At 35.1% G+C, this 24,892-nt stretch overlaps 1 protein-coding gene across 1 annotated transcript; it reads left to right on the top strand.

Annotated features, from left to right (window-relative positions):
• The first annotated feature begins 20,179 nt into the window (after positions 1 to 20,179).
• Positions 20,180 to 23,383, top strand: LOC141724896 (U-box domain-containing protein 11-like). The gene is made up of 4 exons (XM_074527194.1): positions 20,180 to 20,557; positions 21,302 to 21,418; positions 21,529 to 21,981; positions 22,106 to 23,383. The coding sequence occupies exons 1-4, from the start codon at positions 20,258 to 20,260 to the stop codon at positions 23,171 to 23,173; spliced, it is 1,938 nt and encodes a 645-aa protein (XP_074383295.1). The 5' UTR covers positions 20,180 to 20,257; the 3' UTR covers positions 23,174 to 23,383.
• The last annotated feature ends 1,509 nt before the right edge of the window (positions 23,384 to 24,892 follow it).

Below are 24,892 nucleotides of genomic sequence, written 5' to 3'. Positions count from 1 at the left end.
CTTGGCTTCCCACCCTCACACCCTCACCTTCACCTACTAAGGTGGGACTTCACTCACTCACTTTTTCCAAGCTGGAAGAAATAGCTTGCATGTTTTTACTCTTTTCCTCCCCTTTTTCCTGAGAGCAACTCAGCCTCTCACTATGTTCACCCCTTCCCTTAATCCTAAGAGTGATTGTACAACTACTAAATCATCTACACTTGTGATAACAGTTGAGATTTCAAGTTGTGCAATGATTGTCAACGGATGAGAAACATTCGTCGAAGCAGTAGTTGAAAGTGTTAACGGATGATTGTTGTTAAGCACATCCGTCGAGATACAATCACTAGTCAACGAATAAACAATATCTGTCGAGATAGTAGAAATGACAGAGTTTGGAGTAGAGACTACTGTAGAATCTGTGGTGATTGATTCGAGATTTTGCACAGATTTCTTAGTAGAATCAGAAAGAAAAGGCAAGTGAGCCAACAAATCATCTAAACGATGATGCTCACTTGCTGTAGATTTTGGCTTCTCTATGAGAGTTAAAGATTTCCACATCCATAGAATTTGTGGGTGAGTTTTGTGTGTGAGGTGCTTCTATCACTAAAGATTTTGGCTATAACTCTACATTTACAGGAGCCATATCAATCTGAATTTGAGAAGGTGCTGCAACTGAGTCTTTGACTACAGTTTGCACATTGTGTGTACCCCTGTGTATCCCCAAGTGTTTTGGATTTCTTCTTTCTAGGATAAGTTTGGGGTGATCTTGTGTCCCTAACCCTCTTGGCATGTTCTCTTGGTTGAGAGCTTGTTTCAATAGTAACATCCTGTTGGGAGGATGAAACTAGTAATGAGCTTATATCCTTATTAATCACTACAGTTTGTTGGGAAACTGCAGTGTGGCTATTTTTTGTTACACACACCTCTCCATCCTTATTCTTAAGGCTTCTTTTATGTTCACCCTTTCCCTCACCAGAATCACTTCCCTTCACACTCCCCTCTTGGTTTTTAGTGGATTTTACAACTAGCTTCTTTTGAGAGAAACTAGAGGGGGCTTTCTTTTACTTGGATTTTGAAATTTTTGGTTTTGTGGCTTGGGTAGGCACCTGTTTGGTCACTTTCATAGGTGTCATGGCCATAGTTGATTGCAAAGAGATAGGTTGTTGAGAAGTAGTAGGGACAAAAATATTTACCTCACTTACCTGAGGTTGTTCCATGATTAGCATGTAAACAAGGGGAACCTCACTGAGGTTGTTTGCCCTGTTCAAGTCAGCAATAACCCTTCTTTCTTGAACCCAACAATCAAGCTTGTTGGTTGGGTTCTCAATGATAAGATCTTCAGAAACAAAGTTAGCCAGTAACATAAAGAATCTAGCATAATATATGTTTTTAGATCTTTTCTTAATGTCCCTAGCTTAAAACCTAATTCAAACAAGACAGACTCACTAAAGTTATGATACTTATCACTAAGCAGCATATATAACATGTTTACAAGGGAGTAAGTCACAACATCAAAATTACTAATTTTTCCAGAAAATACTTTATTAAAGGAATCACAGAGAAAGCTCAACTCCTTTCGGAGGCCTTTTCTTCCAACATCACCTAGCTTGGTGGGGTCAAAGGCATAGCCCATGGAACTGAGCATAGAGCTCACATTTGTGTATGTGTGTGTAGTTAGTGTATTATTCTCAGGAAATTGAAAATAGGCACGAATTATATCACTGTTTATGTAGTAATTTGTACCTTTGAGAGTAAAGGTAATGGTTTTGTCACTTCAGTTGTAAACAGCAGTGGTCCATATCTCTTCAACCAATTCACAGTAGATAACATGAGACTTTAGCATAGCATACTTCAGTTTGCAACTTTGAATGAAATCCATCACTTTGTAGTAATCTTCAGAAGCAGAAATCTCATTATTCACTAGTGCGACGAAGTTGTTCTTTTCATACACAAACCCAGATTGGGACATGATCTTGACTACTAGTGCCATTGCTGAGAATGAGAGTAATTTGCAGAGAGAAAAAGATTTTGCTTTGGAGAAAAAAGAGTTGGGGAAATCGCTTGATAAAGATAGAAGTAAAGAATAGAAATAAAATTAGCTTATATACTTTCTCAGAAATAAACTGTCAAAAAGTAAAAAGTAAAATAAAGTAACCGATCAAATTAGCCCAAAATAGCCGTTTAAAAATAAAGAAAATTGTCAAAATTCTAAGATTATCCATTGAAATATACATACAGGCTATAAGTAAATTCGACGGATAATGCTTAAAATTAACGGCTGAGATTGAGTGCAATTCGACGGATAATGATAAAAGTACCCAGAGTAATAATTGATACTTCGATGGATGATAAGATTCAACGGATATTCATTTTCAACGGATAATGAACATCCTTCGAGATATAAATTCTGACTTAGCCAAAATTTTATCTTTGACAGGAAATATCAACTTTTACTCTGGCTGCATATCAATTTGCTTAGACATCAAAATAGATTAAGAATAATTAAGCATACCTAACTCACTTACCAACCTAGTGAAGATAGATTCATCAAGTGGCTTGGTAAAGATGTCTACAAGTTGTTTTTCACTTGAAACAAAATGAAGTTCCACAGTACCATTTATAACATGCTCTCTAATAAAATGGTATCTGATGTCAATGTGCTTGGTCCTTGAATGCTGTACTGGATTTTCAGTGATTGCAATGGCACTTGTGTTATCACAAATAATAGAAATCTTATTCACCTGTAGACCATAGTCCAACGGTTGATTTTTCATGCATAAAATCTGTGCACAACAACTACCAGCAGTAATATATTCAGCTTTAGCTGTAGAAATAGAAACTTATTTCTTTTTACTGAATGAGGATACTACCTTATTTCCTAGAAATTGACAGGTTATGTTGTACTTTTTCTATCAATTTTACGACCTGCATAATCTGCATCTGAATAACCAGTTAGATCAAAACCAGAATTTCTAGGATACCAATGCCAAGTTTTGGTGTTCCTTTGAGATATCTGAAAATTCTCTTAATAGCTACTAAATGAGATTCTGTAGGATCATCCTGAAATTTAGCACAAAGACAAGTAGCAAACATTATATTTGGCCTACTAGCTGTTAAATATAAAAGGGAACTAACCATGCCTCTATTGCTTGAAATATCCACAGACTTTTTAGTAATGTTTATTTCAAGTTTAGTTGCATTGCCCATGGGAGTTTTTACAGATGTGCAATCCATAAATATATTTGGTTTGACTAATGAATATTCCATCACTAACTTGCTTAACTTGTAAACCAAGAAAGTAAGTTAGTTCTCCCATCAGGCTCATTTTATATTTACTTTGCATCAATTTGAAAAACTTTTTGCAAAGTTTTTCATCTGTAGAGCCAAATATAATAACATCTACATAAATTTGAAAAAGTATACTAGAGTCATTAACATTTCTAAAGAATAAAGTTTTATCAACAGTACCTCTGGTGAAATGATTTTCAAAGAGATACTTTGACAAAGTGTCATACCAGGCTCTAGGTGTTTGCTTCAGTCCATAAAGTACTTTCAAAAGATAGTAGACATATTCTAGAAAATTTGGATCTTCAAAACCAGGAGGCCGACTGACATAGACTTCCTCCTCCAAATCTCCATTCAGAAAGGCACTTTTGACATCCATTTGATAGACCTTGAAATTAGCATGGGCTGCATAGGTTAAGAAAATTCTAATGGCTTCAAGTCTTGCAACAGGAGCAAAAGTTTCATCAAAATCTATTCCTTCTTATTGATAATAGCCTTTAGCAACCAATCTAGCTTTGTTCCTCACTACTATACCATTTTCATCCATCTTGTTTCTGAATACCCACTTGGTGTCAATAGGATTCTTTCCTTTAGGTTTGGGTACCATCTTTCATACTTTATTCCTTTAAAATTAGTTTAGCTCCTCCTGCATAGCTAAGACCCAATCAGGATCCAACAGAGCTTCTTCTACCATTTTAGGTTCTTCCTGAGATAGAAAGTTGTTATAAAGACATTCTTCTTGAGTTACTTTTCTTGTTTGCACCCTTGAAGATACATCACCAATGATTAATTAAAATGGGTGATCTCTAGTCCATTTTCTCTGTTGTGGTAGATTAGCTCTAGATGAAGAGGCCTCGTTATTGTCTTGATGTGTGACAAAGTTTTGATTAGAAGAAACCCCCCCTGAGTTTGTGGATCTTTGACTGGAAGTTGGGGTTCTTTATGATTGTGATCTAACTTGGCTTTTAACTCCTATTAATGGATCAACGGATGTTGTTCTTTGCCTTTCGATGGATGATGCAGATTGTCTTTCAATGGATGATGCACTTGGTCTTTTGACGGATGTTGAACCATGTACTTCATTAGTTGTAGACTTTTCTGCATTGTCCTTAGATATTGGTTCTTGATCACTTTCATCATCACTATCTTGACAAATCATCTCAACAATGTCAAATTTGAGGCTTTTAATGAAATCTCCATCTTGCAGTCCTTTTTTATCATCAAACACAACATGTACAGATTCCATAACAATATTGGTTCTGAGATTGTAGACTTTATATGCTTTCCCAACTGCATATCCAACAAAGATGCCTTTATCAGCTTTGGCATCAAATTTTCCATTTTGATCAGTTTGATTCCTTAAGATATAGAACTTACAGCCAAAGATATGAAGAAAGTTTAATATTGGCTTCCTATTCTTGAACAAATGGTAGGGAATCATGCATTTTGCTTGATTAACCAAAGAAATATTCTGAGTGTAGAATGCAGTATTTACAGCTTTTGCCCAAAAATATGTTGGTAACTTTGACTCTTCCAGCATTGTTTTTGCAGCTTCAATAAGAGATCTGTTCTTTCTTTCCACCACTCCATTTTTTTGTGGAGTTCTTGCTACTGAAAGTTCATGCATGATCCCATTCTCTTCACAAAATGATCTCATCACAAAATTCTTGAACTCAGTTCCATTGTCACTCCCGATCCTTCTTACTTTAAAATCAAGATGATTGTTGACTTGTCTTATGTGATTGATGATGATTTCACTAGCTTCATCTTTGGATTTGAGAAAATATGTCCAAGAGAACTTTGAGAAATCATCCACAATTACCAGACAATATCTTTTCTTTGAGATGGACAATACATTGACTGGTCCAAATAAGTCCATGTGCAGTCATTGCAAAGGTTCTTCAATTGTTGAATCAAGCTTCTTTCTGAATGATGCCTTGATCTGCTTTCCTTTTTGACATGCATCACACAGTCCATCCTTTGAGAATTCCACTTGAGGAATACCTTTTACCAAATCTTTTCTGACCAGCTCATTCATAGTCTTGAAGTTAAGGTGAGACATATTCTTGTGCCATAACCAACATTCATCTTGACTTGCCTTGCTAAATAGACAAATGACATATTTTGCATTTGATGAGTTGAAGTCAGCTAAATACAAATTTCCTTTTCTCACCCCAGTGAGAACCACTTTGTTGCTTTTCTTGTTGGTCAGAACACAGGCTTCAGAATTAAATGTTTACGAGTTGCCCTTATCACAAAGCTGGCTGATATTCAACAAATTGTGCTTGAGTCCATCCACTAGGGCAACTTCCTCAATGATGACATTATCTTTTGAAATCAAGCTTATCCCACAGTATAACCCTTGTTGTCATCTGCAAAAGTAATACTTGGGTCAGCTCTCTCATTGAACTCAGTGAGCAGGGTAGCATCTCCAATCATGTTCCTTGAGCACCCACTATCCAAATATCAAAGATTATTTCTGTTTCCCTGCACATAACAAAGTCAAATCAAGTTGATTTTGGTACCCAAGTTTCCTTGGGTCCTGTTTTGTCAGTCTTTTTCTTAGGTTTCTTGGGCTTTTCCTCATTTGACTTAGCCATTTGAAATTCTTCCTTAGTCAATTGAGTAGAATAGGGCTGAGCATTCGGTCGGTTCGGTCCAAAACCGGACCGAACCGAATAGACCGAAAAACCGAATAGTCATTTTTTTTTGGACCGAACCGGACCGAAGTTATATTATGGACCGGACCGAACCGAACCGAAATAATTCGGTTCGGTCCGGTTTTGGACCGAATAGACCGAAATTTTTTTCAAAAATAAAATTGCATTATAAATTAAATCACAAATTATAAATTTTAAAATATAATTAAAGTAATGTGATATGTAGAATTCTAATACTCCATAAATATAATTACAAATTAAAAATTTTGATTATAATTTTTAAGATATATGTAAAATATATATAATACAAAATTATAGTATTTATGATTTGGTTTATTCGGTCTATTCGGTCCGGACCGAAATATTTGTGAAAAGAACCGAATCGAACCGAATTTAAATTCGGTCTATTCGGTCCGGACCGAATAGACCGAATTTTTGAAAAATTTAGGACCGAACCGAACCGAATTAGCACGGTTCGGTTCGGTTTTTCGGTTTCGGTTCGGTTTTTGTAATAACCCCCAAAATTTTCAACTTTTTGTAACCCTTGTGAATAGTGTTTTAGCTGAATGAGAAAACTTTTCATGCCACACTATGTAGGGGTTCTATTATGGATATTCTGAGATTTTATTAGTACTCTATATGGTATATGAGTGTATGTAAAGATCGCCAGAATCCAATTCCGAACACTTTGGTTTTTCCCGGAAATACACTAGATACGGAAAGAATTGAGTATAAGGTAACAGGATAAAAAGGATTTAAATTAAAGGATTTTAATAGAGGATCATAAAAAGGAATATAATGTATTGAGAAAGGTTAAGGGAACCTAAGTAATAAGATCCCGGGTATGATCCTTCAAACGATAAACGAAAACGAAAGTTAAGCGAACCGTATAACAGATCAGTGGTCATTAGGCAAATAATTAGGAAGTTAATCAAAGGGATTAGAGAGAGTGATGTCACCCAACCAATGAGAAGAGGACAAGGAGGGAAAGATGACATCATAACATGACATAGGCATGACATGGGAAGGAAGGAGATGTGGTGGATTTTTAACCACACAAAATTAAGGGCAAATAGGTAATTAACTAAAACAAACACAAAACCAATCAACCAAGCCAAATAATTCATTCTTCATCAAAATCAAAAAAGAAACCAAGGCATTGTTCTTCATTGCTCTCGGCTTTTTGACATTTTAAAGGCAAGAAATTTCAAAATCAAAGATCCAAGCTTCCTAAATTGGTGAGTTAATCCCTAATCATCCTTATGCATAGTTAGGGCTATATCATGAGTTTAAGCCATCAATTCTTTCTCAATCTTCTTCATTAAATCAATGAAGAAGACAATGAATAGTGTTTTCAAGTTTTTAACTTGAAATTTTTCTTGTTTTCCTTTAAGATCCAAGCATTCCTAAGACTTCTCAAAGCTTCTTAAGGCTTCTTAGCTCCTCCCACCACTTCAAGGAAGGTATATCATCTCCAAACCCTAGATTCCTATGTTTAATAAGATGATTTTGATTATTATGGTGATATTGTAGCTTAATGTTTGTGGTTTAGAGTTTGGGTTGAAGTAGTATTGAAATGGAATGGTAAATCTTGTTGTTTTGATTAAAAGAACTTAAGTATAGTTAAATTTAAGCTTAGGCATAAGTATAAATGTTGGAATTGAATTGATTGGGGCTGTTATGATGTGATAAGGATGGATGTTGGTTGTGTGTTTGATTTGAGGTTGAATTGTGGTTGGTTTTGAATAGTTTAAAATTGGGAAATCGCGTAAACATAGCCGTCGTAACGTCCGATTTTCTTTAGACTGTTTTTGTGCATAACATTAGGACCCGAGAACCCCCTGCTAGATTATGACCATTGCCATGTCTAGATAGCTCGTGTTACGAGCTTCGTTTTGATATGTAGTTCGTTCGATTCCGATGCACGGTTTAGGAGAAACGACCGTTTCAAGTAACGGCGTTTCGTGAACGAAACTTTTCCCCTCGCCTTACTTTGAAACATAGGTTAAAGACCAAAAAGGGTTAATTAATGTATGAAACATTTATGGTAAGTGTGTTAGGCAGTTGGTAAGACACTCGCGAAGGAATCACCTTAAAACTCATAAAGGTTAAATTATTAAAAATGGTAGAGCCGAGGGTACCCGAGTGACTTAAGAGAATCAGTAAGCGCAAAACAAGCGTTAGAGTCTAAGTTAGTTAAAGTATAGATTTACAAGTGACTTTGGTTTAATTCCAACTTACTTGTTGTTTATAGGTTACCAGACTCGTCCCGAGCCTTTTATCACCCCAAGTCGCTCAGGCAAGTTTTCTACCCGTTATACTGTTGTTGTGATGTATATATGTATATGCATTATCTTGCAGTAGATGCATGTTGGTTAATTAGCAAATGTTGCGATATATTGTAGCATGTTATATGGTACATATGCATGCCTGTTTCGTATTCTTGCCATATATATATCTGTTGGTTCAGTTGATAATACCTATGCTAGAGGATAGCGGTAATTTGCATATACCCTTATTATAGGGACCCAAAATATGAAAACACTTTCTAAAACCGGGAGTCGAGGATCCCGAGTAGATTTTGTATATATGTATATATATATATATTCATATATATATATATGGTTATAGTTTTCAAAACTATTAATCGAATAAGGGTTATTCGATAACTTTATATTATTTATTGAATATTATTTCGAATATTATTCGAGGGCTTATGACTCCTTTATATTATTATTGAATATTACTTGGATATTCATTCGAGGATGTATGACTCCTTTATTTTATGAATATTATTTATAATATTCATTCGAGATATTATGACTCCGCTTATTACTGAAATATATTCTTTATTTTATTAAAGAATAAGGTGTCAATAATCAAACTTATTTTCGATTATTCAAATAAAGATAGTACTTTTATATAAGTATATCTTTGGTTATTTAATATCCATTTCAAGTATAAGTTTTAATACTTCTACTTCGATTATTTTTATAAGGATTATCTTTATGAGAATATTATTTAAATAATAATATTAAGATATTTTCTAATATATTGGGGCTGGTTTACTTCATTAAATCAGCATTACTCCAAACACTCTTTAAAGTATTTTCGAGTCTTCAAAATGATTTTTAAAAGTTAGAGCGGATCCCAAAACTCATTTTTTTATATTTAAGATCTTCCTTTTAAAGGGGATTTAAATACTCGCTCAAAACCTGAGGGATCCGGCTCTGTGGTGTATTTCATATTCGCAACGAGGTTGCAGTTTTGGTAAATGAATTGATTACTTACCCAACATTCGGGAAGTAAGTCCATCTATCGAGTCGGCATAAGCAACATGGGCTCAGTGGGCGTCCATGGTAGTGTAAGTGGCTCAGTGGGAGTCCATCAAATGCATAAGTGGCTGAGTGGCAGTCCAGCATAAGGTCCTATTGCGACCAGGGTGATGACCAGTGGGGAATTCGTCCATCTACTAGTATAAAAGGTTACTTATTGGTATCTTTGCCTGATCAGCAAGATATCTAGTTTTTGCCAAAATTCTTTTCCTTTCCAAAATTCATTGGATGTTTCAAACTCTGTTCATACTTTACATGACAGAGGTTTTCAGGAAATGTATAAAGAAGATGTATATGTGGATATATATATATATATATATATCAGAACTTAATGAAGTATATCATAACTTCATTTCCTTTAATAATATTTCAAAGATTTAATCTATTCAAATCTTGTCTTGTAGTCTCATCTATGTGATGAACTGTTGAAAGCTCATTATACTTTGAACAGTGGTAGTTCAAGTAGCTTTATAAATTATATAAGTGTAGTGAAGTATCTGGTAACTTCATCCCTTGTTTTTACTTATATCTAGTAAGTAATTATCTTACACATGATAAAAGATTCTAGTAAGTATCCATTTAGATACTTATATTATTGTTATCACTATATATTATCTTGCGAGCTGTAAGGCTCACTCTTGCTTTATTTCTTCATCACACAACAATAGTTAGGAAAGATGGCTAGACTCCAGCAGACCCAGCGCAAGCGTGTGGGAAGCGTCCCGCGTCTTCCCGATGATGTTGTGGCTGCTATAGCTGCAGAGGTAGATCTATTGGTAGATCAGGCATTCTATTTTTGAGAATCAATTATGTATAATTATAACTTGTGGCAGATAATGGCAATTAACTGTAAATTTATCAAGTAATCATTTTGGGTTGTAATAACTTTTAAATTGTGGATTCAAAGACTTGTACTTATTTCAATTTCATCTCTGAGACTATAACGGGTTGTGGTGTGTGTTAGTGTGGGGTCACAGCATAAGGTTGTTTATTATTAATTAAGTGAAGTGATATTGTGGAAAGAAAGACCGTGACGACCCGGATCCCCGACCCCGGATCTGGGGGTGTTACAATTTTGCTCAGCCCTAGAGTAGAACCCATAAAACCATTCATCATTGCAGAATTATCATGCACAAGCTGGTTAACATGGAAAGGCATATTCTGTGCAAACATGTTATTCTAGTATGGCATGCTAAATGGCATTTGTGGCATACTAAATGCAGCATACACTACCACATAAATGGTCTACAGTAACATCCAAAAATGATGTTACCAAGAAAAATGTTGGCTTATGTGGCTTAAAATTGAAAAGGATGATGTATGGCAATATCATTACCAAACACGTGTTTCCTTAGATGTTCTATGCCAACACCTTTCTTTGTGTTGCCGTAGAAAGTGAAAAAATGTTTAAAAAAAGTGGGGAAACATCCCGCTCTGTGAAATATTTGCTTCTGTGAAAGATCCCGCACAAAATAAAACAAATATTAAACAAATAAAACAAAAAAATGCACTCATTTTTGACAAAAACACTCACTCATCTCACAAAAACTCACTCACTCACAAATCATCTCACTCACTCATTCTTCGAAGCTCAGCATCCAAGGCTCAGACATTTCAGACATTCATCTCACCCACTCACTCACTCATCCTTCGAAGCTCCGCATCTCGAAGCTTCGCAGCTCGAAGCTCCGTTCTAAAGGCTCCGTTTCAAGCTCCGTTACAAATTAAAGGTACAAACCCTAATTATAATGTGTTAATAAACCCTAATTTTGGGGGGGTTTATATTTTGTTTGTAAACCCTAATTTTCTAGGGTTATAATTTGTTAATTTTAGGGGTTTTGAAACGCTAATTGGATGATGAATGATTTTTAAGTTTGGTTATGATTAGATAATACAATATATGTAAGTGTAAATATATTTATATGTATATATATATATATATGTTTGTTGCATATGGAATTAACAACTAAAGATAGTAAATGTTTCACCTGTTGTAATGAGTGAGGCAGAGGAAATATGGATAAATCTGTCGAGATCAAGTGAAGAGTATATTAATGGGGTCAAAAATTTCATCAAAATGCGATGGCTAAATATGCAGTCGGAGCCGAATTGAAGTGTCCTTGTAGTAATTGTAAAGGTAAGATGTGGTAGTGTCCGGATGTTGTCTATAATCACCTTGTTTGCAAGGGTCCTTCCCTGGATGTTGTAAAGTGGATATACGATGTCTCGAATTTGGGTTTTACTGATTTGAGGGACTGTGAAGCAAATATAGGGTTTGAAGATGATCTTAATCAGATGTTGAACCTTACTTACACCAATAGGGAACCTAATTTAGATGCAAGGAAATTTTATCACCTTGTCGAAGACGGGAAGAAGTCCTTGTATCATGGTTCCAGAAAAATTTATCGATTAAGTTTTCTTGTTATGATGTACCACTAGAAGTGTCTTAATGGGGTTACGCAAACTGTATTTGGTGACATGTTACAGTTATTAAAAGAGGCATTTCCTGATGTTGAGATACCTATTTCTTTTAATTATGCTAAAAATGTAATTAGGGATTTAGGACTTGACTACCAAAAAATACATGCATGTCCTAATGACTGCATATTATATTGGGGTAAAAATTAGAATGAAGTTTCATGCAAAACCTGTGGTGTCTCTAGGTGGAGGGATACAGGAGAAGAAGATAAAAAGAACAAGATACCGGCAAAAATTATGAGATATTTTCCTTTAAAACCTAGGCTCCAGAGGATGTATATGTGTAAAGATTTCGCAAAATTAATGACCTGGCATGTAGTGGATCGAAAGAAGGACGGAATGTTACGGCATCCGGCTGATGGTGTAGCTTGGAAGACAATGGATGCCAAATATCCAACTTTTTCATCATAAAATTGAAATGTCAGATTAGGTATAGCTTCTGATGGATTCAATCCATTTGGTACAATGAGTGGCAGTCATAGCACCTGGCCCGTTGTTGTGGTGAACTACAACTTACCTCCCTGGCTAAATATGAAACCGGAGAATTTGATTCTATCCACACTTATACCAGGTCCAACTGATCCCGAAAATAGTATCGATGTCTATTTGCAGCCTTTGTTGGAGGAGCTGAAAGAGTTATGGGATGTCGATGTAACAACTTTTGATGCAGCGACGAATCAGAATTTTGTATTAAGGGCAAGTGTATTGTGGACAATAAGCGACTTTCCCGGTTACGCAATATTATCGGGATGGAGTACTAAAGGATATATGGCTTGCCCTGTATGCAATTATGAGACATCGTCAATTTATTTGAAACATAGTAGAAAGGTGTGTTATATGAACCATCGACGATTCCCAGATTCCAATCATAAGTGGAGATCATAAGTGGGAAGGCCCCCACAGTTTTATCAGGAAGGATGATCAAGAGGTTGTTGGATGGTTACAAGAATACTTTTGATAAGGTGAAGGGGAAACGGAAAGTCAGTTGTGACGTTAATCCTTGGAATAAGAAATCGATATTTTTTGACTTACCTTATTGGAGTGAAAATTCAATACGACATAATCTCGACGTCATGCATATAGAAAAGAATATATGTGATAGTATTCTTAATACTTTATTAAATATTAGTGGTAAGACAAAAGATCATGTAAATGCTCGGTTAGATTTGCAAGAATTGGGTATAAGGAAGATCCTGCATCCGACCACCTCTACTGATGGGAACTACCTTGAAATCAGGGCTGCAAACTTCGACATGACAAATAAAGAGAAAGACATATTTTGTTCAGTTTTGGAAAATGTGAAATTCCCAGACGGTTTCGCTTCCAATATTAGTAAATCTGTCTAAGATAGGAAAGTTGTCGGGTACAAGAGTCATGATGCACATATCATTATGCAATATTTGCTACAAATTGCTGTGAGAAAAACATTGAAGCCTGAAGTTGCGATTCCGTTAATAAGACTTGGTGAGTTTTTTAGAGGTATATGTTTGAAGGTAATTGAGGTGGATGATGTAAAGAAGCTGCAGAAGGAAATTATTGAAATATTATACCGACTTGAAATTAATTTCCCACCTCCTTTCTTCGACAGCATGGTGCATTTACCAGTTCATTTATGTAATGAAATTGAACTTGGTGGTCCAGTCCACCAGAGATGGATGTACTCAATTGAGAGGTACCTAGGTAAATTAAAATGATATGTTCATAATAAGAGTCATCCAGAAGGGTCAATAGCGGAAGGATACTTGGCAGAAGAATGTGTAACATTTTGTGCAAGATTTCTAGGCGATAACGAAATCAGTTCATCCAATGAGTTTGGCATCAGAAATCATGAAACCAGTGGATATCCAATTCTTTCAGGGAGGAACCAGAAAGGGAAATCTTTTCAATTGCCTGATGATATATGGACTGCAGCTCATCGATACATATTGTTTAACTATGATGACAAGGAAGTAGAGGCTAATTGAGTAAGTCCTAGAATCCTAGTTAAATTCTGTTAATTTGAGTAATTATTACTAACTTAATTTAAATAATAACATACTGTATATTTCTATATTGTAGGAAACATCATTCGTTATTTGACATAAATGCAAAGTTGAACAAGTATAAAAGAGCAAGAACACACACAGATGAAGTCTGCGAGTGGTTCAAGACTGAAATTGGAAAAAAAACAGAATGTTTGAGGGAAATTGCGTCCTTGGTGATAGGTCCTAAACGAGTAGCTAAACGGTTCAGAGGTTATGTAGTAAATGGGTATAGGTTCCATACGAAAAGTAGAGATAATAAGTGCATAACACAAAATAGCGGCGTTTATCTAACAGCCTTAACCACCAGTTTCTCTAGTGCAAAGGACCAAAAACCAACCACCGGGGAGGTTATTTATTATGGTTCGATTGAGGAAATAATTGAGGTTGACTACTGGGGCTGTTTTAATATGGTTTTGTTTAGGTGTACCTGGTATGCTGATGAGAAGGATTCTTTAGGTTTTACTCGAGTAAACTTTAACAGGGCTTTTCAAAAAAATGACCTTTTTGTCATGTTAACACAAGTCCATCAAGTGTTTTACATTCAAGATCCTGTTGAAAATCATATTCATTATCCTAATAAGAAGCTGTCAACAGAGTTCGATGATTCACACGACGAGAAAAGTGCAAGTGAAGATGACATAAATGGGCAGTTTGCACATGATAGGAGCTTTCCAATTATTGAAAACCAAGATGATGAAGCGAGCTAGTTCAGGGATGATGTCCCAACAAAACAAATTCTGATCGGAGAATTCCAGAAGTGAAAATTAACATATGTTAGCTTGTAATATTTAGGGTTTTTTACCTGAATTGTTTATTTTAAGGATTGTGCTTGAATTCAAATGGTTTTTTTCCTTTTGCAATTGATGATCTTTATTTTTGTATAATTTAAGAATTATGCTTGATTCTAATTGGTCACTGCCATTTCGTTTAATTTTCTTGCTCACTGTTTTAATAATTTGTTTAATTTTCTTGCTCATTGTTTTAATATTTTGTTTAATTTTCTTGCTCACTGTTTTAATATTTTGATTAATTTTCTTGCTCCCTATTTTTTTTGAGTAAATTAGATTACAAGTTTAGTATGTGCAATAAACTAAGCATTTTTGGAATTTTATAATTGGACGATGAGAGGTGACTTTATGACCTTTCATTTGCATTGCAAGGGTGAGTTCCACAAACACAAGTATGTTGGCGGGTTAGTAAAGACAGTGTTAGGGGTATAAAGCTTCCATCAAGAAAATCATTACAGTAAGTATGATATTGATGAGTTAAGGCTGCAAAACAGGCCTAGGGAGGTTCCTTTGAAAGATTTTAAGATATTTTTAAATTATTGGGGTGATGAAAAAGTCCAGGTAACAAATCTATTCACCCAACCTCTACTTTTAAGATCTTTTCTTAGATTTTTCGTGTAATTAATCAAATCATCCGATTAAATTTGTTATTGTGTCATATACAGGAAAGGGCCAGAAAAAATGCAGATGCACGAAACAAGATAATAGAAACACATACTGTTGGGCCTAGGAGTTTCGCCCAAGTCTTCCATAAAATGGTAAGTCAAAATATTTGTTTCACTACTGGATCAGTTAACATGATCTTATGCTAGTAATAATTTCAATTACTATGAACTTTTTCGATGATTATGATAAGTCAATATAGAAGGTTGTATATATGTAGGTTAGACTGGATCAATGGTAATTTAGATCTGTCAATATTTGAAGCCAATAAATAATTTGTATCTATTAATAATTTGTATCAATTTCCTGTCAATAGTTGTTTCCGCAGTTTATTAAAATTTCCGCCATTTTTAAATCAAATTCTTTCTCATATATGCAAGGAAATTGAGAGGGAGATTCTTGCTAAACCCGATGAACCAGTGGTACCAATATCAGATGCTGATGTTTATGTTAAAACATGCAAAAGAGATGCCAAACGAGAATATAAGTTACCTACTGATATGATTGAAAAGAAGATTGTAAGTTGCTAAACGAGAATATATTTAATTTTCAGTAATTAAATATATTTGCTGCAATTTTTATATATTATTGTTTTAACTTTTCTTATTGTAGGATGATGTTAAGAAAATTCTCAAGAATGGCAATATTGATGCTTCTAATGAAATTGTCTGTGGTGGTAAGGAACACAACCGCTCTTATTTAGTAGGGAGACTTATTCGAAAAAAGGAGCCAAAGGGTAATTCCATATCATGTGCATCAGCTATCTCAGATCAGTACTTGTCAAGTTTAACTGAAAAGATCAGGGATGAAGTTAAGCAGGAGATGGAAGAGAAAATGGATCGAAATGTTCGAGAGGTCCGAGAGCTTCGAGACAGTATCAAGGCGATGATGTCCAAGTTGGCGGAAAAGAATCCGGAGCTGCAGATTGATATTGAAGAGCTGAGCAAGCAGCCACCAAGTGATGCAACTTGAGCAAGCAATTCCAGTCCTTGATCTTGCATATCATAGTTATAAAGAAATCTTTTGAGATATTAGAACCATATGTCGTACTTTTTAAATATGTTTATGTGTGGCGGTAGAATTAACTTGAAGCATGTACTTTTATTTAAGTAGAATCAAGTTGGAAGGCATGAAACGTTATGTCGTGTTTGTATGACTTGAAACATCTTTATTTAACTTAATTGACTTACATCTGGTGGTAGTTCTGGGTGATTATTGATGGTTGGTGTGTTATAGACCATTTATGTGGTAGTGATAGTAAGGACTTTGTGCAAATGGCATATTAGCAAACTGTGCAGTCAAATTATATGCAGGCATAACATTCACATGCATTGTAGGCATACTGGGAAATGAAGGAGGTGCAGACATGGGAGCAGGCATAGCAAGTTCGCAATTAACCGAAAAATGATTAACACTACCACACTTAACACAGATTTTTCTTGGTGCATATTTATCAGGGGTGTAGTTGTTATGTTTGTTAATTCCTACTTTCCCATTTCTATTATTTTTCCTTTTAGAATCTGCTGTCACTTCAATTTTCTCCAATCTGTCATTTAATTGCTTAATAGACAGATGCCCTACATTGACTCTCTTGTTCTGTTTCACTTGACTTGTTTCTCCTGGAACAAAGTTCTTAGAAACTGATCCTTATTTCTCATTTAGCTTAGCTAGTTTGGCTTTGCTAACTGGCTTTCTCTTACTCAATGGATGTAATTCCTTGTCTTTCGACGGATAATCCTTTTGGTCATTCGACGGATAACATTCATCATCTGTCGAATCCACATCCGTTGAAAGTCCTTCTACAAAATTAGAATTTAGTTTCTCCTTGCTCTTTTTTCAGGCTTCATCACAGAAGGATTCTATACCTTAAACTTTAGTAATTTGAGCATGGACATCTCTAGATGATTTCCATGCCTTAATTACTTCATGTTCTTGTTCAAGCTGCTTTCTTAAAATATCCTCTTTCTTTAAGAATTCAGTCAATTCATCTTTGGCAATCTTGCAATCTATCTTCAATTTTTCAAACTCAACAAATTGAGTCTCTAGCTTATTATTTCTTTCATTTAAAAATAAATTATTCTCTTTAATTTTAGTGTTTTCTTTGGTGAGAGATTTGAGTGTAACACACAGATGATATAACTCAGTAGACATGTCATTTATAGCATCATTACACTCAGCTTTAGATAAATGTGCTAGATTAGTGGTGATTACCTGATTACTTGATAAACTTACTTTTGTTTCATCTGACTTGGCCATGCTAGATTGTCATAGCTTGTATCATTATCCTCTTCTAGTCCATCTGCAGCCCAGTCATTTTCATGTGTGATGAAAGCCCTTTCCTTTTGTTTGAGCAACTCAAAATATTTCTGGTTATAATCAACAGGATCAAACTTCTTTTTACCAGAATCAGACTTTCTGCATTCACTAGCAAAATGACCTGCCAAGCCATATTTGAAACATTTGAATTTAGACTTATCAACCATGCGTTTGTTTGACTTGGCTGCTCCAAAATTCTTCTTGAATTTGAGCTTGGCAAACCTCCTGGATAGAAAAGTAATATGCTCATCTATGTCATCCATGTCATCTTGACTAAGCCGGTCTTCATGTTCAGCTACTAGCCGTTTTCCCTTTCCTTCACAAACTCTAGGGTTTAGTGCAGATTCAACAGCTTCAACCTTTATCTCCTTCTCCTTTCCTTGCTCAGCAACCAATGCAATGGATCCTCCTTTCTTTCTTCTTTTTTCCAACTTCTCATCTTTCTCTATTTCAAGGTCATAGGTCTTTAGAATCTCATACAGTCTGTCCAATGTGAATTTCTTATAGTCTTGAGATTTTCTTAATGAGACTGTCATACACTTCTATTCCTTTGGCAGAGATCTAAGGAATTTAAGGTTTGAGTCCTTTATTTGGTAGACTCTTCCATGCAACTTTAGAGAATTTAGTAACTTTTGAAATCTACTAAATATGCCAGTGAGTGACTCACTTTCTTCACTATGAAAATGCTCATATTGCTGAATCAAGAGTTGCATTATATTTTCCCTTACCTGCTCACTACTATCACATATAAATTGAATTGTATCCTGAACCTCTTTGGCAGTTTTGCACTTTATGATGTTGTCAAACATATCACCATCAACACCATTAAACAAAATGTTGATGACCTTCTTATCCTTATGAACTTATTCAATATCTGGATTAGACCATTCTGCTCTAGGCTTTGGGATAGATACTTCATTTCCTGTAGCAGCTCTCATAGGGACATGTGGACCTTTCTCAGTGCAGTCCACATATATTTCATCTTGAGATAGTAGATGCAGGTGCATTTTCACCTTCCAATGGTGGTAGTTGTCTTTGTCCAGAAATGGAATGTTTACTCCAACATCTTTTATGCTCATCTTGTTAGTTGTTGTGATCTTTAAACTCTTTGTTCTTCAGGAGTTTGCTTTGATACCAATTGTTATTCCCAAACAATCTAAACAAGAATTACAGAAGGGGGTTGAATGTAATTCTGGCTTCTTTTTCAATTTCAAGAACAGTTCTTTAATAAATATATAACTGTGTTTGATCTAGAAATGGTGCGGAATGAAAGTAGTAAAGAAATCATATCACAAATTAATCAAATACAAGTATTTAAAAACATTCTGGTGGATTGCACTTTTCCACCAAAGATATATATTAAGTAGAGAACTCTGTGTTACAATGTTGTACACAGCTGCTAAGAAGTTGAACTACAAGAACAAAGAAATTATTTATAGATTTTGCCTTATCTATTTCTCTAGTAATTGCTTACTAACTTGGATAGATTTCTTAAAGTTCTACTTGCTACATATGGCTTATATATCACCAAGTTACATGATAAAAAGACAAACAAATAAGACAAAATATTTCTAGTCTAATTTCATGCTCCTTCATTTCTCTATCCAGCATATTTGAATATCTTCAATTTAGCATGGAAATGGAAATGCTTCTTTGTTCCCCAAATCATGCAAATAGGTTGTCACGTTTCATTTGCATACAATCAACGCATGTGACTATCAAGTCACTGTCAACTACTCTTTTCAATTTGAACATCTGTTGAAGCTTCATTGAATCATCAGTTGAAAATGTGGCTGATCATCCGTTGAGACTATATGAATCATCCGTTGAAGCTTTAGTTGAGCATCCGTTAAAACTATGTGAATCATCCGTTGAAACTGTTTTCTTGGCAGTTAACTCCATTTCATTTATACAAGATTACAAGGCATCTAATAGTTACAATTAACCAACCTATCTTGCATAACAAACTAGTAGTCACCATGAGTTAAACATTCGGCAACATCTAGTTCTTTAAGGCATTATAATATGCAGGAATGTGCTACTAAACTTATTATTACATAAGCTACTCTTTCGACGGATATTGAAATGATCATTCGTTCAAAACTACAAAATTACTTAAATAAAATCCACTAAGTATTTTGTTCAAGTTATCATCAAGTACACAACATATTTCTAACAATTTCTGACCCCAAGTTGATATCATATATCAAGTGACATGACTATTTAAGTTCGAGTTTCGTTAATTTAAAAAAAAACGTGATTTCGATTCTCGCTAATCTTAAAAGTCAGAACTTTCGAGAAGGAATGTTTGTAAGACATATTAATGCAATAATAAAAATAACATCATATTTTTTTTATGATTAAAAAAATCAGTTGATTTTTCATAATTTGTCGATAAATTTATCGATAAATTTATCAATAACATTTTGACTGGTTCGATAAGTGAGATCATTTGATTTTTTAAAAAATTACCAATAAATCACAGATTACTATTTCACTAATTTCGATTTTTCAAATATGTAATCATGTTTATGGGAAATAAATCTGAAAAAGTTATGCATTAAATAATAAAAATCAATCAACCAAATAAAGAAATTAAACATTTGGACACTACCTACGTGTTCCCGTTTATAATCAGATAAAATGGAATCCTAGTTTATGAATAACACCAACTCACTTCTTGTCTGAACACTCCCAACCCCATCCTAGTTTTCTTACATCCCCCAATGGCCGGCGGAGACGCCACCATCATTTCCGGCGCCGTAAAATCACTTATGAGTCTAATACAAGATATTAATCGGGTTTCGAGTAATGGGTTCGGAGGCCCATTTAAGAAAGACTGTTCAGATTTGGGCCGGAGAATTGCTCTCCTTTCTCATTTACTTGAAGAAGTTAGAGATTTTAAGGGCGATTTGAGGCCGTTGGATGAATCTCATTCGTCTTGTTTGTCTGATCTTACGGTGGTGATTAAAGCTTCTAAAAGATTGGTTTTTGATGCTGATGATTTTGATCCCAAGATCTCCGCTGTATGATTTTTATTGCTCTACAACTTATATTTATCTATACATGTTTTATATTTATAGGCAGTATTCTGCCCCTAGCTAAAATGTGTTCTCCATATAGCGCGACACGTTACATTAGGTGTTGTTTCTTTTTTGTGCCAATATTTTAGTTTTAGTAGTAGGTGTTGTTTTTGTTTTGTGCCAATATTTTAGATTTAGTAGTATTGTTGTACTATTAAATTGCATAGCAAATATGATTATAAGTATTTAGATTATGAATTTAAGTGTGTATAGTTTTACCGATGTAAATTTAAAGGGGCTTGAGTGATTCTGGTCCAAAGTGTGATTTTTTTAATCAGTGCTTGTTGTTTTTACGCTGATCTAATTGCTGATTTGTTTCCCTTCTTGCACTATTTTGTTGGGACTATCACCTTCATTTGTTTAAGTTTAAGTTTGTTGAATTACTTGACACTAGAAAGAGGGGGAAGACAGTCTGGTCATGATTTATTAGTTCTTTTCTGAGATTTTTAAGTTTAATAGAAGAGATTGTGGTAGATTATGATAATTTTAGACTGTTTATAGATATCCTATTGAGATGTTAGTTGCATGTTATGTTGCTCGGACATTGATTTTTGTTGCTGCGCTTTTGTTTATACTTTATATTGACAAATAGGAAATGATTTTGGTGGCTTATTCTCTTCATATTCGTGTTTGCCCATGAGTTGTCCTTGTTTTATTCTCTAATAAGTGTCTGGTTTCTTATTTTAGGAAGGAGCTGCTAAGAAGATTGCCTTTCAGTTTCAGTGCCTGACATGGAAACTTGAGAGAGCCTTGAGAAACTTTCCATACGATCAATTGGAGATCTCAGAGGAAGTACGAGAACAGGTACAATTAGCTTATATGGATTTGGCGGAGAAAAGGCTTAAAGCTTTCTGTTACTAATATGTTGCTTGAGCTTGTTTGTGACACTATCCCTTTCTTTCTTTCTTTTTCAGGTTGATTTGGTAAGAGGACAGTTAAGAAGAGCAACAGAGAGATATGGTGGTTCACTAACTTCTAGTAGATTGTCTCGTGCATTATCACAGCCACTAGATAAAGAGCTTGATATAATGCAGCCAGGGAACAGATTGATTGGGAGCTTACATGGGGAGAGTACAGGTAACATTGAGCATGGAGGTTCAGAAAAGGTGGAAATCATTTCAACAACTAATTCTTCAAAGGATTATGGATCAGATCCGATGATTCATAGGTTAGAGAGGAGGGAAAGCTCCTCTGCATCCTCTGATACCTGTTTAATAAACAACGTCGACGCTACTCGAAGTGAAAACTCATCTGAAATAAACTCGGAGGAGAATAAGAAAACAAGTTTTCCTGTGATTCCTGATGATTTTTTATGTCCCATTTCTCTCGAAGTGATGAGAGACCCTGTTATAGTGGCGACAGGACAGGTAAGATAGGCATCACAAATGTGAATCTCATATATGTGTTCCTTATGTTTCTAGTCCAAACATTTTTGACAAAACAATTATGCAAGCCATTCCTTTCTAATTCTATGTTCATCTATTGGTCCAGACATACGAGAGATCCTACATACAAAGGTGGATAGATTGCGGCAACACCAAGTGTCCAAAAACTCAACAGAAACTTCAAAATCTCACTCTTACCCCGAACTATGTTTTAAGAAGTCTTATTACTCAGTGGTGTGTAACAAACAATGTTGAGCAGCCAACAGTACTAACAAGTAGGAGAGTAAAAAGAAGTGATGGAACTTTCAGTGATGTTAGCAGAGAGATAGCAGCTGTTGAGTCACTTGTTCGTAAGCTCTCTAGTCGATCAATTGAGGAATGTAGGGCAGCAGTAAGTGAAATTCGATCACTTTCCAAAAGAAGCACAGAGAACAGGATACTAATTGGAGAAGCAGGAGCTATACCAATTCTTGTCAGCTTACTGACTTCTGATGATGGCATAACTCAAAATAATTCAATTACTTCCATCCTTAACCTTTCTATATATGAACACAATAAAGGACTCATAATGCTTGCCGGTGCCATTCCTTCTATTGTCCAAGTCCTCAGAGCTGGAAGCATGGAAACAAAAGAAAATGCGGCAGCAACCCTTTTTAGTTTGTCTCTTGCTGATGAGAACAAAATCATTATTGGTGCATCCGGTGCAATACCTGCTTTGGTGCTATTGTTCCAAAATGGAAGCTCAAGAGGGAAGAAAGATGCTGCAGCAGCCTTATTTAATTTGTGTATTTATCAAGGAAACAAAGGTAGGGCTGTCAGGGCTGGGATTGTTGCCGCATTGTTTAAGATGCTCACAGATACAAGCAGTTGCATGGTTGACGAAGCATTGACTATACTGTCTGTTCTTGCTAGTCACCAAGAGGCCAAGGCTGCCATTGTACAAGCTAGTACAATACCTGCATTGATTGATCTTTTGAGAACAGGTCTTCCTCGGAACAAAGAGCATGCAGCTGCCATTCTACTTTCTTTGTGCAAGAGAGATAATGGGAATCTTGCGTGCATAAGTAGGCTTGGCGCGGTTATACCACTGACAGAGCTTGTGAAGAGTGGCACCGAGAGGGCCAAGCGAAAAGCTACTTCATTGTTAGAGCATCTACAAGCGAAACAGCTTTGACAGGTCAAGTGGTACCAGATAATTCATTAATTTTTTTTAGAGAAATCCTGATGATGAATTTTACAAGATATTTCAACTAATTTATTCTGTTTCTCAGAAACATTACGTGTTGAAAGTATGCACGACTAGGGCATAAGAAAAATGGCCAGTGCCATTCTTACCATTGTAGTTTTCTATCATAATTTTTTGAGTGCATAGATTTATTTAATATAGTTTTTTTTCAGTTAGCTAAAAACAAATTTCAGATACAATCTTTGTGTCAGCTGTAGCAAGAGGATAAAAGTTTGGGACCAGGACTGCAGATTCTTGTACTTGGAAACAAGAATATGCTTTTGAGTTTTAACAGTTGTCTTCATTGTGTCCAAAGAAGCCCCTATGTGTTACTACTCTTAAAACATAATCCCTGTGTCCCTCCTATTTGTTTACACGTTCCTTTTTGGGATGCACCTTCAAATTGTTTACATTTCAAAAATTTTCAAAAATAGTAAAATTTTTATAATTTTTAAAATAACTACGTCACTATATCTCTTTATTATACCCACTTTATATATATAATATTAATCGGTTCCATTACTTTACTCATTTTTTTAACTTTCTTCCACCACTTTATCATTTTTCTTAAACTCCGTATCCAACTCAAAAATAAACATTTGGGAGGGACGGAGAGGGCAAGATGCAACCTAAACACCATTTGTTGCCGGACTAGACACTGCCTATGTAGTTTTTACACATGTAATCCAGGAAATTTTACACAGAAATATTATTTGCTTGCAAATCCTACTGTCAAAAAGAACATTTGTATTCATGTATTTGCATCCACTATGTGTCTTCCAGCTTTCACTTAACTACAGAAACTTAAATGCTCATAGACAGATAGTACATCCGCTAAACTAAATTGGAGATGAAACTCAGTATTAGCACCACTCATCCTATCTGAGGCTGGGCAGAGAAAATCAGCACGCAGGCTGCCAACAAGAAGATTCTTTGTTATTCGTGTATTTGCACATATTTTGTCGCTTGGTTTTCTTGTCAAATTCAGGCCGGCGTTTATTAAAAAAATGTAATTTGCACGGAAAACGTGAAAGATGAGACCTAAGCAAGTTACATTGTTCTTGATTGGTGATAATTGAACTATTTCCAGTTTGATGAGCTGAACGAAAAGCTAAAAGGTCAAACAAGTCTACATGATAAAATAATGATTTCTTCGTGATTACTTTCAAATTTCAGTTTACAACGAACTTTAATCACCGCAAGTCAAATGATAAAATGGAATGTGCAACAACTTCTTCAGTTCACATTACGATTTTCGTATCAATGTCATTTTCAGGGAAGATTAAGTGGCCAAAAAGACATTTCATGTGCATCATCACCTAATCATCCTCTCTTCTTCCTCCCGCGCCTTGTTTTGTATCACTTCAAATCATAACCACTACTATGTAATTTTAAGCTTTTTAACATTGCTCGGATCTTAAACTTTAGACACGTAAAATATCCAAAATCGTAAGGATAATAATTTATTTTGTTTGGATAATTAGTCTTACGTGTCTTAGAAACTCAAAAGCTAATATAAGGTTTTATCACTTGAAACTATCTAATCCCATACTATAACAATACTTGAAAATGATAATTTGATAGTTATGCATGATAATTCATAAAAAAACCAATAAAAGAGAGCGAGAACTCGCATGTTGTCTTTGCACCATGCCTGCCTTGTTTGAC

Source organism: Apium graveolens, chromosome 5 (assembly GCF_009905375.1).
Source record: "Apium graveolens cultivar Ventura chromosome 5, ASM990537v1, whole genome shotgun sequence".
In the NCBI taxonomy this organism is placed as follows: domain Eukaryota; kingdom Viridiplantae; phylum Streptophyta; class Magnoliopsida; order Apiales; family Apiaceae; genus Apium; species Apium graveolens.
Note: the sequence above shows the minus strand (reverse complement) of the source record. Positions and strands in the feature narration are given on the sequence as shown.

Coding starts and splice junctions, on each gene's coding strand:
- LOC141724896 (XM_074527194.1), top strand. CDS start 20,258: ATGGCCGGCGGAGACGCCACCATCATTTCCGGCGCCGTAAAATCACTT. Junction 20,558..21,301: donor TTGATCCCAAGATCTCCGCT/GTATGATTTTTA, acceptor TTCTTATTTTAG/GAAGGAGCTGCTAAGAAGAT. Junction 21,982..22,105: donor TTATAGTGGCGACAGGACAG/GTAAGATAGGCA, acceptor CTATTGGTCCAG/ACATACGAGAGATCCTACAT.